At 40.1% G+C, this 18,681-nt stretch overlaps 1 protein-coding gene across 1 annotated transcript in view; it reads left to right on the forward strand.

Annotated features, from left to right (window-relative positions):
• Window positions 1–18,681, forward strand: part of AFF3 (ALF transcription elongation factor 3) — a 327,140-nt gene that overhangs the window by 141,630 nt on the left and 166,829 nt on the right. The window contains exon 4 of the mRNA XM_061998729.1: window positions 3,315–3,359. Within this exon, the coding sequence (XP_061854713.1) occupies window positions 3,315–3,359 (45 nt within the window). The remainder of the gene's footprint in view (window positions 1–3,314; window positions 3,360–18,681) is intronic.

The following is an 18,681-nucleotide window of genomic DNA, read 5'->3' on the forward strand; positions in this document are numbered from 1 at the left end:
ATAAATACAAGGTAGCAGCTCCTTGGCTTAGCTGGGAATGGCAGCCTCAAAAGCTTGATTTTGTTTTAATTCTATTTTTCTTGAAGTAATTAAACTATTCATTGCCCAAGCTTACTGTGGTGTGCAGGCTATCAAGAGGGAGGAGGGACAGCTTTGCACAGATTGCTGGCGCTTCTGACATCAGCCTCATACAGGTGCTGCATCACACAGCCTGCACCAACGCAATAACATTTGGATCAGCCAAGTGCACCCATGCGAACAGCACGTCAAGTGCTCTGTGCTGTTTGGTTCCTGTGGGTAATGGAAGCCCTTCTTTTAATTCAGATTTCAAGAACCATTTAGCAGCTTTTCTTTAAAATATATATATAAAGACTTAAAATATGGCCATGAAGTTAAATTCTGGTTGCCAGATTCCCTGGCAGTGTGGATTCCTCTATAATGTGAGTAGAGATGTAGCAGAAAAGAGCTTTTAAAGTGAGAGTGGGGAGGTTTTGTCACCTACAGACACTTTTCAGACATACCTCAGGTCCCACAATAGCAGTTTGCATTGTGTTATATGATATCATGATGAATAAAAGCCAGTGTGGCCCCGGGCCAGATGAAATTGAAGTTGCTTGCTGTGTGTAGAGCATTGTGTCTTAACTTCCTCACCCTTATTCTAAAATTTTATATCAACAATAATGTAAAAACTTTACAAGTATTCAAAGCGAAAATAAATTAAGGAATTTATGTTTAGTACTCGAGAGTTGAATAACAAAGAAGAAAATGCAGAAATTAAAGCTTTTTTTCAAAATATCCTTTTCAGTGTTGCATATCTTGTGTTTGGTTTTGTGTTTCCAGATGTTTTTTTTTTTTTCCTTCTGAGAGAGAGAGATCTGAAAAGTTTTTTTTACTTCCTGCCAGGAGATATGATGTACTACAGAGAATACGTGATACCTTAAGTTTTAGTTCTGTGGTAATGGAAAGTGTAGTTTCTTGCTGATGAGTATTTACAAACTTATTTCATTACACTTCTAAGAAGGATATTTGATTTTATAACAGAGATATGTCTCTAAACCTAGTCTGAAATAGCATGTTGCCAAATTTACCTTCAGTATTTTTGTCTTCACACAAAAATAGAGAGCATAGTTTTACCATATGTTCAATGTTTTGTATATAGCATAAGATGATAGGTCATCTCATCCTTTCTCAATATGGCAATGGGCTAGAATAGCAAATAGTCAAGTAGTAAATGTGTTGCTCTGTAATCAAGGTGCTCACGATGAGAGCTTTACAGTCTCCACTGCTGTTAATGGGATAACAAGTCATAGGCGAGGGTTTGGGAAAGGAAAGGGACAAAATGGAGGGAAATTCACAGAAAATAGAGAAATAAAAATTAGCTAATATCAATTTTAAAATGCTTAAATACTCAGAGATTGTTGTGATGTTTCTGTCTGTCTGACCAGCTTTGTTGGCAATATGAATTCTTGCACTTGAACCCTTGCATTGCACAGCTCCTCGAGGACAGGGCTGAGAGCAGAACAGGGCTCTTTGCTCAAGGGTGGCAGCTTCTCTTCAGCATCTGCTCATCAGATATGAGTAATTCTCCAAAGTCTGACTTTATAGCATGCTTAGTTCCTTTGCCTTTGAAATCAGTGGTGTAACTCCTGGTGAACTGTAAAGCTGACAGACTGTTGCGCCAAAAAGAGTTTATGTGATTCATTTGTTTAACAATCAAGAGCCATATTTGGCAAAGATTTAGCAGGAGTGCTGACAATAAAGCACTTACGACTTTCTATGAATTGGCGTGAAATAACAGACACAAAAAGATATTAAATGTAAATTGTTTCCTTGCATATGCATGGCTGTTGTACTTCTGACCTTGGTTGCAGCTGGTAGGATATGAACAACTGAAGATCCAGACCTCCTCAGTCACTCAGCTTTGGCTGGAGAGTGGAAATGACAGTATCTGGGAGTAGGACTTGCACAAACTGGATAGTGGGATCATCTGGGTCTGGTAGGCACACAGGTAACCATTTTTGAAAGTGCGTTGTGATTTTTTGGGTGTCCAAATACAGACATGGTAGAGAAGTCCAATTTCCAAGTGAGCTCAGCACTTTGGAAAATCAAATTTGTTTTATATTTCTCCAGTTGGTCACTTGAAAACTCAGAGGCTTCAAGTGTTTTTTGAAAATGAGAATAGAAAGCAAGACCCACCTCCCTGCTAGCTCTTTGGGGACAGTAGTGAATCGTACTGGGCTTTTTTTCAACTCGCCCCTTTGCATGTGGGAAGACCTCAAGCCTCAGTCTCCTGCTTCCTGAGTTATTTCTGTTCTGCAAAAGGAAGAAAACCTTTCTTTGGGGAACTGTCAGGGTATTTAGTGTGTTAAAGTAAACACACAGGCAACTTGCTTTATGCAACAGTCACACATATCTTGTGGAGAGCTGCAGGAGACAAGTACTCCCTCAGCCTCCATCTGTGATGTGCCCTCTCTTCCCAGTTGTAACGGGCAGTGGGAGTGTGGGCAGGGGGTAGGAAGGGGATGGCATTGATATGGCAGTCTGGTGTCCTACACTGCGTCGTCTTTTCTTGGAGAAGTTTGAGTCCTAACAAACAACCAAGCTGAGCATGTAGGTGAGGCACCAGCTGCATGGTTCCTGTAACAGGAATAGTTGTTGTGCCTAATCTCTTTTTTCCCCTCTCCATAATGATTCTGGAATAAGCCATACCCTTCAGAATTCTCCTGTGCCCTCAGTCCCACAATGTACAGGTGGGTTGAGGGTCAGCATTTTAGGAAATTACAGCCTTCTGAGGACTGCCGTGCTGCCTACCCCATGCTCAGTTTTGCCGTAAGTGTTGCAGTCTCTGCAGCTCTCCCCTCAGCATCACAATTGCCTCTACCATATATATCATCAGGCTCCACATAGGCAGTGTCACTGCAGAGGTGACACAAAGGACGTGAAGAGGTGTTATTTATTTAATATGCATAAATGCACGTATTAGATCTGTATAGTACATGCAATAACAGTTTTGCTTAAGCTTACTCATATGCAGTATATCCAAAACAGCAGGAACTACCCCCTAAAGTGGTGTAAACAAAATCCTATGAATTTACACAATCATATTGCAAATATTACATCTTCTTGTGGTGTTGATGGGGAATAATTTGAGAATTTTAAGCAGTGCAACTTTTCAGATGCTGGAAAGTCTTGGCCTCATTTTGAAACTGCAGCAGAGGTTGGAATATATTTCATGTGACAACCGTGTCCTCAGACTTGCTATTTGTTATTTCTTTTTAAAATACAAACAAACTGTTTTCTTATTTTGTTTATAGGACAGTGGAACAGGAGACAATAGCTGCATTGAAGAAATATTGCGGGTAGGAATCCTTAAAATTACTTCTTTTCCAGTACTGTTTCCTTTACTCTAAAAAGACAAGAGAATAACAAGAATATTGTAACTACTGCTGTTAAAAAATATTACTCTTTTAGATTGTCATCCTTCTAAGGAAAAAATAGGCAAAATTACTTCCACATGAAAAATAATTGAAAAATCTGTGAAAACAACCTTCCAGAGCCTCTGGATCTCACTGCTACTTTGTGCCAGTACAGCTGACCTTCATGCATGCAGAAGCAGATAATGGGATAAATTACAAACTGAAATGTACAATGATGTTTGAGGTTTACAAACCATGCAAAGTGCATGTTTCCATTAATCATGACTGTCAAAAATCTTAATTTTGAAGGGAGGTCTAGGAAGGTCATTTTCCACCTGGATTTAATTAGAATCCATTATGTAATGTCATTATGTCCATTATGTCCATTATATAATGACAATGTGCAAAATCCATAGTTATTTCTGCATTTCTTTATTATTTCTTTTATCTTAGTAATTTCTAGTTTATTTCTGTGGAGCAAATTAATACACATCCAGACAAATCTTGACTTGAATCAGCTTTGATTTTGATTGTTTTCTGAGGCAGATAGATTTATAAACAATTAAATATCTCCATCTATTTTAAATTGTGATTTTTTTTCAGTTCTTTTTCTGAATTGATAGTTCAATAATTGGTAATGCTTATAAATCTGATATGAGTGATTGAAACACCAAACAAGGTAGATAGAATGGTAAAACATCCCTATTAATGTGTGCACTTCCACCTCTTGGATATCTGCTACCCAAATGTTTGAAATTGTTTGTAAACTGCAGAGCTATAAATATTTGGTTGAGAGATTAGTAGTGCATTAAGCCTGTTGTTTCTAAAGGCATTTATCCATTTTCTCTGAATATGTTAAATGTAGTATTTAATTCTTAAACTGGACAAATAGTTTATCGAAAGGTGACAATGATGTATTGCTTATGGCTTCACTGGCAGAGCTATTACTTAGCTAACATTTACAAAGCAGGCTTTTGTAGAACTGAAACTGTATATTCAATGAGCCTTAGCCTCAGTCCTTGCTGTTTTGTTGCAAATTAGTAGCAAATATCATTAATTCATGATATTATGTGAGGCTCGTTCACCCCTTTTTATTCAAGGCTTTTAAAATGAACAGTCAAAGAAGCTGCTCTTACTCCTTAGGTTGTAAAATTTGGCTTGTGCAATTAGGCAAAAAAATGTAGAAAGAGACATGGTTCCTTGCATGCAGGCACACATGGATGTGTAAAAGACCTCAGCTGAGAAGAAAAATGCACTGTATGACTAGGGATGGCAAGGTGCATCTCAAAATCAGTGAACACAGCTGCTTCTCTCCTTTTCCCTTGAGAATATTACTCAGGAAATACTTTTGTGAAGCTTCATGATGAAGCATTCAGGACGTTCTTGGACGGATAGGACACTTTTATTTGTGAGGATTTATTCACAAAGTCTTCCCTGAAAAAACAAATAAGACAACCACACAGTTCAAAAGCCACATGTTGCTTCTGTGTATCACTACCTGCAGAGGCCTGGCATGGCTAAAATAGAGACCATATCATTTTCGTCTCCTCGCTCTTGTCCTCACATGAGTACTCAGTCATCATGGGTAACCTGTCCAATCTGCCTATCCTCCAGGTCTGCAACCTGGGTATCACTTTCTATTCTGGACTTCCCTTATCTTTATCTGTCTAAGACTATGCATAAATCTTGCAGACTGTTTCTCTATAGCATTTCTAGCTGAAGCTCTTTATTCACAGAGGTATAAGTCTCAGATCCAAATTCTCATTACACACTTTGATTGCTGCAACATCTTTTCCTTGGTTTTGACAAATGCAGTGTTACCCACCTCCATTCATGCTGCTGTGCAGATCATTTTCCTAGCTTGACATCTTGCCCAAAGACATTTGTCTTCACATCTCACCACTGTCATCTTCTTTTCTACCACATCAAGTACAGCTATTTGTCTCTGATTTTAAGGCCTGAAGTCTACCAAGTCCATGCTAACAGCTCTCACTTTAGCTTATCTGGTGATGCCTTCTCCATCACGATGTTGCTAAGTTTTACATCAATTAATTTCTGCCACAATTCTCGTCAGATATGAAAAGAGCCTTGACACTTTTGCAATTACCTACCTTCAAATCCCCTCTTAAGAATCTCCTTTTTCACAAGGACCGTGGAAAAAACAATGCTGAGCTCAGGGCTATAGCACCGTTTCTCGTGCTTGAACATTATTGTTCAACTTGTCACTTATGGTGTCCAGTCAGGTCAGATATATCCATTTTCTTTCTTATGTCCTGAAAAGTGAACTTTCTGTGTCAAGGAACAGCTGTGTAGTACATAAGCAGTGCTTAGGTACTCTCACAGTACAAATCCAGATCAGCAGTGGTTGTTGTTACTGACAATTAGTGAAAACGGTAACAATAATAATGTGCTATTGCTACTGACTTTATAAATTACTGGCATCCAGACTTTTCTAGCTCTCTCCATGCTCTGTTTTTGTCCTGAGCAGATCCATTCAGTTTTTACACAGATTTTTCCGTTTTCTGAAACAGATTGTTTATAAGGAGTACCATTTCCATGTTTCTGTTGGAGGTGCTATTTACATTGTGAAGCCAAAGTTTAGCCTCTTTTTGGACAGAGTATATACAATTCCCATACAGGTGCCCAAAAGCAGACAGTGAAAAGCCACAGGAGCTGCAATCCTTCTGTTCCCCTCAGAAAAGTTGGCTGATGTACTGAAATATGTTTATTATTGAATGAACTACTGTACTGTATGGAGCGTCAGCAGGAGGAAGAAGATACTTTAAATTTATCTTTTTAAGGAACATTGCACCTTATTTTAGCTGTTACACACACAAAGTAGAAAACATCCTCTCTTTCTAGATAGCATGAATCAGGCTGTGGCATTTCCAAGGGATAAGTACTTCCATGACATGTCCGTGTCTCCCCAGTCAAGACAAAGGGAAGCAGAAAGTGTGCCCCAAGTCTGCTCGATCTGCTTCCCTGTATTTCCTTCCCCCAACAGGTAAGAGGAGGAAAGTGCTGGTTTGTGAAGAGATCTTGTCACCCTCTGGTTTCAGGACACGACTAGAGCTAACACCTGGAGCTGGGCTGCAAAATCAATTTAGGCATAGCTTTAAAATCACCAAATCTTATTTTGCACTACAACAAGAATTTGTAGACTTTGTGCTGTCTGATGAAGTGCAGGGTACCACAGCTTAAGTCTAGCATCTTTTTTGTATGTTGTTTTATCAAACGTAACAGAGTTTTGTAGACTGTGTAAATTGACAGATCTTTCTGCACAAAACTGCAGCTTCCAGAGAAAACCCCCAAGAAATGAGACACAGAACCTCTTCCAGTCCTGAAGGAGGTTGATTAACAATACAGTAACCCTGTCGATATTGGAGCTGTTGTAAGGACTCCTGCTGAGTTTATAATCACTGCAGGAATCCTGAACCTCATCCAAACCCATGCACTAATTTATAGCAACTTCCTCAAAGCATAGTGACTTCTCTGTCCAGCTGCAGGCACGCATGTTGAGGACAGAGAAACTTCTAAGACAGCTTTCAATGTAAATAACATCCAGTAAGACCAAGTTACAGATGTAATGTCAAATCAAGACAGAAAAGCCTCATTGCTTGATAGTAGCTGTAAAAGGCAATTCTTTGTAAGTTTTTGCATTGTTGGTAGAGGACATCGTAGAAAACTTTGAAGCAGAAAATAAGAGTTAAGACTACAAAAATATCCTTTATTCCACTGTGCTTGGAGCAGTTGCTACCTGAGCTCCTGAGATACTGCCAAAGCCAACCTATTCACTTCCTCACTAAAACACAGGCTTGCTAAACAAGATTAGTAATTTTAATGGATTTCTGTTTGATTGTATTAGTACATGGAACTGTGTATTTTGTTGTGAGTGGTGGGATTTGGAGTAAACATTTATTTTGCTGTAGTACCTATGAAAAAGGAGAGCAGCAGGAGTCCTGTCTCTCCACTAAGTGTTGCAGCCAATATCAGATGCACTCTATTTGCTGTGGATTTAAAGAGAAAGGGCGTGTGTCAAGTGCAGGCAGTTCTTGGCTTGTAAGATCTAAGTGGAGGGGGATTGATCTGGTTACTCTTACAGTCTTAGCTGCGATTTCCTGGAGTTACCATAGCTTGGTTGAAAGGAAACCCAAAGGCAGGCTGAGCTTTTAATTATTGAAGATGTTTCTTGTGAATTCCCTGGGATTTTTTGTGTTGATGTGAGAGGTGTCATTGAACTGGAGAGACAGGCGTAGTTTGAGTGCTCGGCCTGCGAACAGTGTTTGGCTTCAGGCTGCAGAGAACAGCGGGAAACTAATGGAGCAACAGGAAGACAGGGAAAGAAGAAACCACCTCCTCTGGGGTGACATGGAGCAACGGAGAGGCAGGATAGCATGTGGGATGGAGGACAGGTACGTTTCTTTTAGATAGAAAAAGCAGTTGGAGAGGCAGTGAAAAAGACTCAGACTCTTCCTGTGAATATCCTTTCCAGTGAAGGACAGTTCTGCTTGGTACTGTAAGCCTCCTGCCCAGGGCTGAGCACCAGCAAGTGCCCTTGCAAATAGGTTGTGACACACCATGACCACAGGAGACCCTCTTAGGGAAATGTGGCATTTTAAGTGTGATGGCTTTGATGAGTAATTTGCTTGACTCTCTCTACCCTGTGAAACTAATCAAGAGCGTGTAAAGCACAATATTTCATATTTGAGCAATGTAAAAACTGACTGAAACCAGAATCTAATTCTGTATTTTTCCCCTTCCCCACTTGGGATCCCTTGGCTCATTAGCAGGCTTGCTAATTCTTTAGCAGAAAGCATTAAGGATCAACCCATCAAATATTCAGGTTTTTTTTTCAAACCTGAACATATGTGCTGTGAGATCAGCTGCACTCCATCAGCTGATTGAATTAAAACAAGAGCAGAGGTAAATTAGAAACTGTCTGCACAAGACAAATCCTGTGAAAACATGAAATCCTACCAAACACACTGTCACTGTGAATAAGCATCACAGTCAGTGGAGCACGTGTCAATACTTAGAAGGGAGAAAAATCAGTTTCTTAGAGGTAGGTTGTTAGTTCAACAACTGTGAACTGCTGCCTTGTAAATGTTAATGACTGTAAGATCCCACTGACTGCAGTTAAGCTCCTAGTGGAGTCGGACATGTGAAGAATTACAGAACACAAATATGGTAATCAGCAGTATATTTCTAAACACTCCTCTTGCTTTCTGCAGCAGTCTAGGGGTGGAACAAGACCCACTTTGCTGCATGGCACTAGTGCAATAGCTACCTCTGCTCTAGCAGTGTGTTTTATTGTGGTCTCGCTGCTGGAAAGAAATTGCTGGCCAACATTGGAAGGAAGATGAGAAGGCTGCCCTCAGCACAGCACCTTATGGGGAAATTCAGGTTGGCTTCTGTGACTGAGCCCAATGAGAAACTCCTGGAAAAGTTTCATGAGAAACACAGCAACTTCAAGCAGAAAAGAGGCAATGGGAGAGAGAGGAGATATGGAATCTTAGAAGCAAACCCAGTTTGCTGACATTACCTTTCTTGTTCAGTTTCATTGAAAACAGACACACTCCAAAGTGTCAGAAACATATTAAAAATGTATCAGATGCATAAAATATCAATTGCTTTCATTGCAATCTTTCAAGAAAACTTTCAGAGCAAGGCTTTGCTTTTAGTATCCTAAATTTCAGAGCAATTACAGCGTTTTTTTGGCTGATGCATGCTGTTCATTGCATTCCTTCAGTATTGTTCTTTTTGTCTTTCCTATTCAAATAAATAAAAAGCATACCCAAGAGTATTTGGAAAACATGTCATTTCACCCAAGGCACTAAATCCCAGAAACATCAAGACATAGTTCAAGCTATCTAATCCAACCTCCAATACTCACCTATTAACGTTGCCCTTCTTACCACTCAGTGGCATTCAGCTCATTTGTACAGTATCTTTTCTACGGCAGATACTGTCTGCAGTGAATTACCTAGGGAAGTTTTCCTCCAGCTAGTCTGAGTACCACTAGTTTTGAGAATGGCAGCACTGTGGAGCTTCAGCAAGCTCTGTCTGGAGCTTCTCCAGCTTCTCAGCAACAATTAGCAGTCCATGCTATACTTTGTGCTGCTAGAGAAAAATTAGCAGCCTAGCTAAAGATATTTTGACTTTGTCCATATAAGCTGCAGTGACTACAGTGGAGGCATACCTATGTACACCATCATCCCCTTGACTCCTCATACCTTGGCAGCTTTCGTGATGTGCCATCGGTATGTGGTGCCTTGGAGTTTCTCTGTGTGTTTGCTGCAGCCAGGGTCTCTTCATTACCCCTTTCTCCATCCAAACGGCTGTGGGGAGATTCCTCACTTTTCATAGCTCCTGTCCCTTTTAGGCTTTCTCAGATCATCAGAGTCTCTCTCCAGGTGACCTGTTACTTGTTATCAGCTCATCTGAACGGAAGCTGCTCCTAGTTTGGTCACTATGCATGACACGTGTTTTATTGCCCACATTGTGGTTTTCAACTATCAATTAACCTTCAGAGCCAATGCATTAAAACCAGATACGTAAACATCACTCCATTGTCCCTTAACATATAGAGTCTCAGGCACAAAACACTGTAAAATGGCAGTAAAATACTAACAGTGATAATGTCAACCAACCATTAATTTGCTGCATATCAACAGTCCCTCTCAATTGTCACACTTGGATTTTTTGTTGCTGTCACTTTTGTTGTTGAAAATAGTGTCTCAGAGGACTTTGAGGTTTGAAGTATGCTGTATATTTAAACCTTGAACTTAATAAATCTCTGTGTCAAGGAAAAAGAAATCACCTTAAAAAGGCAAAAGCTATAAATAGTTTAGTGGAAACAGGAGATCAAGATGGAAACTCTGATGGTGGGAATAAGATTTACAACAAATGTCATTCAAAGGTAATCAGCCTTTTGGTCCTCCAGGTCCCAAGGCGGGACACAGAGGTACTTTCTGTGGCATTAGCCACCATGTGCTGGGGCCCTGACATTCTCAAATACAGCAAAATCTGACCTTTTTTGGAATCAAAGAGGAAAAAGACTTCTTTTTAGAACACAAGTAGATGATGTGCAAAGGCTTTGTGTTAGGAAAAGGCAAGCTACTCTAAAAAAGCTGGTGAAACACAATCGTGCTAATGTGGTGGAATTAATTTTCAAAATTGCTGTTTTGTAGTGAGTGCATACACCCTGATATTTGACAAAGCAAGAGAGAATCCAAAATGAATTACCCAGTCTCTCTGCTATAAAAAAATAATACTGTAAAATACTTACTAATTTTTCCCTCTGTTTAGAGTGTTCCACAAAGCTAGAGAAGAGGCGCAATCACCATCTTGTTCCAATAAAGAGAAATGATTCTTTGTTATTAATGGCAAAGGGCCAGACAGATTCTCGTTCTGTATATCCCTGCTGCAGCTCCTCTGAGGCCAACAGAATTATGCATATTAATACCAGAAAGGATCTGTGCTATCAGTCCCAATGAAAGAAGAAGAAATTTGGGTAATAGCAGGGATCCACACTGCTGGGAGCCTGGGGTTTGATGCCTTCAGCTGTCACTTTTAGAGAACAACCTATTTTTTACCCCATCGGTAAGATTCACTCAAATTGAAGTGAGACCACAAAGAAGGTGTGACTTGAGATGATGGCGTCCTCCAGGTAACTGTATGGTGACAGTGGTTTCTTCCTTGGTTAAATGTGCACTAAGGAAGTAGACTCATCAGACAATGCAACTAGATGCTGGTATATGATGTTTTCCAACCCAGGTTGATGTTCCCATTTTCTTCGCCATGTTTCCAGGGATGACTCTAGAGTAGCGGAGAGAGAGACAGAGGGCAAGCTGTTGTGTGCGTGTGTTTTGGGCTGTAGACTGCAGCTATGGTTGCAGAGCCAAGCAATCATTGCTCCACGGTTCTCAACGCCTAAAGACACAGCCCTGGTTTGCCCCATGAGCCCACAGGGTGACAGACCTGCTGCCATCCCCACCTTAGGATATGTCTCTGAAAAGCTGCATTAGGACAAGTTGTGTGTTTCAGTGGCTGACATTACACAGGTACTTCAGCTGTGCACCTTTTGCTGTCTCCTACACTAATATTTTCTGTAGACATGCTCTTACATCTAGGAAATTCCTCTATGGTGCCTGATTTTCCGCAACTGGAGATGATCAGCAGGAGCTCTCACACCACTGCCACATTTTGCTCTGACCCAGGAAGCGTGAGCTTTCTGTTTATGTCTGAGAGAGGCAGCTTTCATCATCGGGCAGCTGAGACAAATATTCTTTTGTTAATCTTATTTAATCATATTTAGCAGCAACACATGAGTTAGCAGTTAGCTTCACTTGGCAAGAAGACATTAAGGAAACTGTGGGAGAAAAGAGAGGTCTGCTAAAAGGAAATTAAATCGCTTTCAAGAATATTCCATTGCAGTGTCTATACTAATGAGTAAAATGGAATAATAACTGTTCTCTTACCCAGAGGCCAATCAGCATAGCATGGCTCATGTCCAAAGAGCCAACTGTCTTACAGCCACAAAGCAGAGTGGCTTCACCCACACTGCCTGTTAGGAGAGACTCCCAGCTGTGCAGATACTGTCTCTGCAAGAGTTGACCCAAGTCAAAACCATGCTGGTGTCAGCGATTTAATGATATGCACAGTTGTGGGCTGGCACTCAGTTATGTGGTCATGTCAGAGTTTTAGGGCTTCCCTCTGCCTTGTGCAAAAGCTCAATGAGCTTGGAGAACATAGTACCAGCCACAATGCAAAAATTGTGATTGAAAATCTCAAGCATTTTCTTATTCTATTTATTTTGGCATCTTTTTACCATTGCAGTTCATTGCCCTTGGGACATATTGGGTTGGTCTTTTTCTTTGAAAATGTGAAAGGTGAAAACTGTTTTTGAAGGAAAGAACATACACAGCCATTTGTCTGCAGGATGCAAAGTGCTGTTAATAGACTATTTTAAGGCAGGCTGACTGAATACTGATCAAGTTTTCACTAACCAAAATGCCATAGTGTCTGTCCTTTACGCTTAGCACTAAATGCCATTTACGGTGTATGATGTGTTGTGTCATTCTTAGAGTTATTTTGAATTCAGTTCCTTAGGAAGTAAAATCCTGTCAGGTGTGCTTCAGAAGTGAGGTACTTTGAAAAGACCCAATTATTTCATGTACAAATTGTTGATGTTGCCTTATATGATGGGATTCTGATTCAGTCATCTAAACAGTACAGGTTACAATGAAGATGGTGATAAACCATCAGATTTATTAAAGTTTCTGGAAACTTAATTTTTGTCAAAAGAAATAATTTAATTAAAAATATATATATTTGCAATAAAATTGATTACACTTAAAATCACCCAGACATAAAAGGGTTTGCACACAAACTTCAGTTAAAAAACAGGCAATTTTATATAGAAATTGCAAGCCTGTCACTTTACCCTTGGAGGGAAAAAAAGTTATTCAGAGTAGTGACAATAACTTGGTGGGAGAGAAAGTGGGCTTCATGCAGTAAAAAAGTTTCTCTCCAGCTGTGTGGGTTTTCCACAGGCCTTTTTTCATTAATATTATCAAGTTATTTGTTATTTACTCATGAATGCTGTACAAATACTGAGCAAATTCAAGACATTATTAATTTCCTAGCATTGCATGTACGCATATGCAATGGTTCATTATAGCCCCGAGTTTTCAACATATTCCAGTGTAAATGAGAAGAGCCCAATTAAAAAAAATTGTAGACCCTGATCCAACCTTTGTTGACTTCAGATCCTGATGTTGAATTGAGCACCAAAAGAGAAAATTATGCCTATTAAATTGAGTAAACATTTTCTTCATTTATCTGGGTGGGTTTTTTTTGTCAGTGAAAACTATTTTTTTGCTAAAAATGCCAACCCTTAGAAACTTAATGAGTATTAATGAAAAGCTGGAATAATTTAGCATGGACAAAAAGAGGGTAATTTTCCTTAGACATTTTGTTAGTATGAACTGAATCCTAAAAGGCCTGTTCGCCTTGTGTTTTGTCAGAATAATTCTCATTATAAGCAATAGGAACCAGGTATATATACATCAATACCAGAATAGACTGCTAAATATAGTTGCTGCCGTGGCAGCTGGTTCCCTCTCTTGTTCATCAGATGGGGAAGCTGGAACCTGCAGCAGTCTCACAAGTTAAGATAACACTTGAAGATTTTTTTTTCCCTGGTAACAGGGCCATGAACTCGATTTCACGCTTCCAGGCACTTCAAGCTTTTCCTGTGCGCATGGTCAGTCTTCACCTGCTGTGTTTGGACCCACCACACAGGGCTAACTTCCCTTACCATGATCAGGCTACTCAAATTTGCCACGTGCATCACATTTTCCAAGCTATGTAGCCACTGTAGGTTCTACAATCATTCAAAAAAAAGGATGGTTTTGACTTTTCCCCATTAGTTGGAGAAGCAGCAAACATCTCTAGGCAGAGCAATAAAAGATCTCCATGCTTTGCCTCTTTTAAATTTGCCCACCATTCTTTGCTGTCACTCCTCAACTCTCTTGCATCTGAAGATGACATTTCCACCCTGTCTTCGAGGCTCAGTCTGGCTTTCCCTCTCCCTCCCCTCCTGGGCAGCAGTGTCTTTCATCTTCTCTGGTGTCTCCCTGCTCAGAGAGCTGCCCCCAGGCTCTGTTCTCCTAAACAAGCTGCCTTTGTCTCTGAGCCCCTGGAGTCTCACAGGAGTCACATAGGCTCTGTGATTTTTTTTTTTTAAGACCAAGGATTAGTATCTGATATCTTTTTTCTCTTGTCTAGGATTTTCTGCTATCCAAATCTAGACCCCTGTGGAGAGATAGCGGAAAGAAATGGCCCTTAACCTTTTGTATTCAGGTGCTGATAATCTTTAGCTATCGACCTTTTCATGAATAGACATTAACTTCTTTTCCTTGTCTTCTTAGCACACAGAGGTTAAAGCATTACCCAGTAAAAAACAGCCATAAGGAATTAATAAATTATACATAGGCAGATTCTCCAAATCATCAAACATTCTCTTCTCTAAAGGATGTTCCCTAGCACTTATTGTTTCTGTGATATATGTGCCTTTCCATATCTTGTTACCTAAGCTTTCATGGATTTTTTTTCTTTTTTTCTCCTTTTTATTTATTTTTTCTTTTAGTAATTTCAGTGCATTCTGATTTAAAACAAACCAATAGCAGTCTCTTTTTTACCTCTCTCTCTGTCTCTCTTTGCCAGCAGAACCCACACAGGCTGGACAAACAAGCGGAGAGAGTTCTCAGATGAGACAGACACAGACCTGGAATCTTTGGTTTCAGTATCCCATCTCTTGAACCCATGATGTCAGGGAAGGAGTCAGTCTGCCCAGGGATGCCTGTGTTTTTGGTACTCTCACACAGCCCCTGGCAGCGTTTCTGGCTGCAGCAGCTTTGTGAATGTGCAAGCCTGTGGGTCCAGCTTAAGAATGTCTGTTCTCACATGCTTTACTTGGCAAAAAATTCCATAATAACTCATAATAATAATTCCATAATAACTCATTTGGCAGTGAAAAATCCACACTAGCCAAGTAGTGTACCAGAGTACTAACAAGCTCAATACATGCAGAAATGGATTGATCCATAATGCATCTTTTCTATGTGTTCAAGTGCCTCTATTTTGACCAAGAGCCACCCAATTGGTAATTGTTGCAGAATCTATCCTAGGAGCCATGTGGGATTTGGGGCCAGCAAGAAGTATCTAATTGTGATGGAACCATAATGATATGGGATGTTGCAACCTGTCCTCAAATTTTCCACAAAAGATACCAGTCTTACTAAATTTTTAAGATCGTGTCTCACCCTATACATGAGATTTTTCTGCTGCAGTGATAGAATCGGGTCTTAAAGTTAAAACTTCAGAGTGTTTAAAATACAAAGCAAGAATTTTAAAGCATTGTTGGCTTGGCAGATACATTTTTATGAAGCTCATATTCCAGAGTAAAAGTACTTTAAGAATACTGCAACTTAAAGTGTGTTAAAGTATATGAAAATAGAGTGTTCTGTGAGACAAAGATGAGGGGAATTAAATGTGGAAGTCAGTAGAGGTAAAAAGGAAAATGTAGCTGACCACACACACACGTCTGTCCTAGCCATTCCTCTCCAGATCACATCTGCTTGACTCTACTGCTCTCTTGCTGTTTGTGAATCCAGATGGCTGCAGGGTCAGTCCAGCCAAATACTGTACTGTTTTTCTGGTGTGCAACAAGTCAGGCTTCAGCTTCGAATCACCTTCATGCCACTGCCTGCTCTGATTCACTGACTCCTGGAAGGAGCAGGCACCTAACCCAGAGTTCAATGTTGAAGGCAGCCAGTTTGAGTAACCCCTGCAAAACAGACACAGCACTGATAGCTAAACTCTTTGCATTAGTTCCAAGCAGGAGTGAAGCATGAAACTCCTCGCAGGTCTAAAACATGAAATATCTTACAAGGATCTGCAAAATTAGATACTTAGTTTAAAGAGAACACCTTTGGTCCATCTGACTCCATCTAAAGTGGTGATAGCCAAGAGGTATTTCTGGTCTCACACATCTCATAGTGTCCTGAGTGTACAGCAGGGTAGTGAGCATGTATAAGTCAGTCCATGCAACTTTCTTGCACCCTAGTTTCAGCTCAAAATCCCCTGGATGCATGGGTTGAAAGGAGTCTCAATATAGCTCAGTGGTTCTAGGACCTGGGTAGTGGAAGGACAAGGAGCACAGAGAGCAATGTATAGCACTTCAAGTGAATTTAGACTAAACCAGGAAGAAGTCGTTATGTTCCAGAACTGTCCAATATTTAAGTCATTTATCTCAAAATAGAATTAAGGTGTGAGAAAGCTTATAAAATGCACAGCTGCATTTCTCTGCAAAATTACAGGGTTTCTTCTATTTGGAATAATGACTGTAAATTCCTTGGTATCACGAAGACTATTTAAGGTCACATCTACCAAAGCATATTTAAAGAAAGTTCAGACCTTTTGTGTCTGGCACTTACATTTCGATTATCTGTCTGGAGGCAAAGCTCCTCATTTTGATATGTAATGAATAAAATGCACAAGTGGAAGGAATCAAGATAATGAATTTGCAGGATAATTTTACTAATTATCTTGTTGCTGATCATAGAACCAAGGCGCTGCAAGTCAATTGTACCACAGCTATTAATATGCAATGCCTAAAGCTGTTCTTGTAACATTTATTACTCATCTCGCTGGTTCTACACAAGTTGATAGTTTTCTATTAAATTTGTAAAAGTAGAGTCACTAACATGTTCCTTGTTCTAAGCATAACATGTTAAATTATACAGATTTACCAAAGTCTAAAGTAAATGAGAGCATTTAAAATAAGATGTTTTCTACTGGGTGTTATGTGATGAGTTGAGATGGAATTTATCTCACCTTGTTGACTTATTTTAAGATAAATGTCTAACCTAAGTTATAAATTTAATCTCCCTAGGTAGTCATGAGAGAGAGGATGGGGCAAATTGTCCTCTGAAGATGTCTCTCTCCTCATCGACTACAGAAGGATCCCAGTTGATTTACTGAAATGAACAATTATTTTATGACTAAAGCTAAGAGGGATTCAAGTTTGTCGTTGGGAAATCGTAAATTGGAAAGTTTTCAACAAGAAAAAGGCCAGAAACAAGTAATGCTACCATGGGGTTGTTCAGCAATGCTTAGAAGATAGGTGGAGAACACAAGCATAGAGTCTGTACAGATTGTCTGCCTTTGGGAACAGCTCAAGAACATGGAAAAGTGTCTATCAAAGGGAGCCATTGATATCCAAACTGCAGCAACGAGACAGACAGACTCAGGAGCCATAATGGGATGCGTAGTGTGGCTTTCTGAAATGAAGAAAATGTGGACAGAGACGAGTGAGGACAAAAAATTTTGAGATTAAAAATACATGCAAGAAAGATGTGCAAAAGCGAACACAATACTGGAGAAGTGATGGGTGAGAGGAAGTAGTCCTACCTATCTCTTCTGCATCCCACACGACCAAAAGGAGCTCAGTCTACTCAGTATCCAGAGCAGTGCAGAGTTGGCTTGCTGTATCACACCACAGATTTCTTAAACTGAGCACGTGGCCTTTGCTGCTGTGCCCTCCTCTATGCTAAAGTTCAGATGTTGCCTGTTACTTCTCCTATCTGGAGGCATTAGAAGTACAGAATTCCATAGGGTGCTCTAAAGGAGGTGCTCTGGGAAAGTGGAACAGTAGATCCTGATGCTGTAACCTCATTTCTGTGTCCTCCTGGCTGGGATCTGTAGACACCTTTTCTCTGCCTTGCTCAGTATTTGTTTAAGTAGACTTAGTCTCCAGCCTGTCAAGAAGGACAAGGAGTAGCTGGAGAGAGTTCAGCGCAGGGCCACAAAGAAGATGGAGTGGAGCGTCTCCTGTATGATGGAGGGCTGAGGGAGCTGGGGCTCTTTAGCTTGGAGGAGACTGGGGAGTGATCTCATTAATGTTTACAAATACATAAAGGGCAGGTGTCAGGAGGATGGAGCCAGGCTCTTCTCAGTGATGTCCAATGATAGGACAAGGGCCAACGGGTACAAGTTGGAATATAACAGGTTCCAAAGAAACATAAAGAGAAACTTCTTCACTGTGAAGGTGATGGAGCACTAGAATGGGCTGCCCAGGTGGATTGTGGAGTCTCCTTCTCTGGAGACATTCAAAACCCACCTGGACGAGTTCCTTTGTGATCTACTCTAGATGGTGTTGCTCTGGCAGGGGATTTGGACTAGATGATCTTTCAAGGTCCCTTCCAGCCCTTGACATTCTGTGTGTGACTACCAGAAATCTGTGTGTGACTAATTTTTGGCACTGCACATGTAACAGGGAGTGTCATAATGGAGATATAGTTTTTGCTTAGAATATAGTAAAAATGTCCCCTCTCCCCAATTCAGGCTGTTCCTGCAGCAAGCTAAGGTACCATAAAGTTTTTGATAACTAAATCCATTTGGTGCTTTATCTCTACCCTCAAATCATTTCCCTTAATATTAGACAAAACTACAGCACAATAAAAAACCCAATAATGGTCAGGCACTTGGCTTAATAAAAAGTCTTTTGAACTGCTATTGTAACATAGAAAAGAGGTCAGCTATTTCAGCATAGATCTTAAAGTTAGCTGTAAATATTTGTAATATTTACAGAAGAATCAAAGCTGTCTCTCTGCCAACCATGCTGCAAATAAGGATCCTTCAAGTAAGAACTTTAGAAGCCCTAGAGGACTCTGCTTTAATAAGCAAGTCATCTAAAAGC

The sequence above is a fragment of the Colius striatus genome, chromosome 1 (genome assembly GCF_028858725.1).
Source record: "Colius striatus isolate bColStr4 chromosome 1, bColStr4.1.hap1, whole genome shotgun sequence".
NCBI classification, from domain to species: Eukaryota; Metazoa; Chordata; class Aves; order Coliiformes; family Coliidae; genus Colius; species Colius striatus.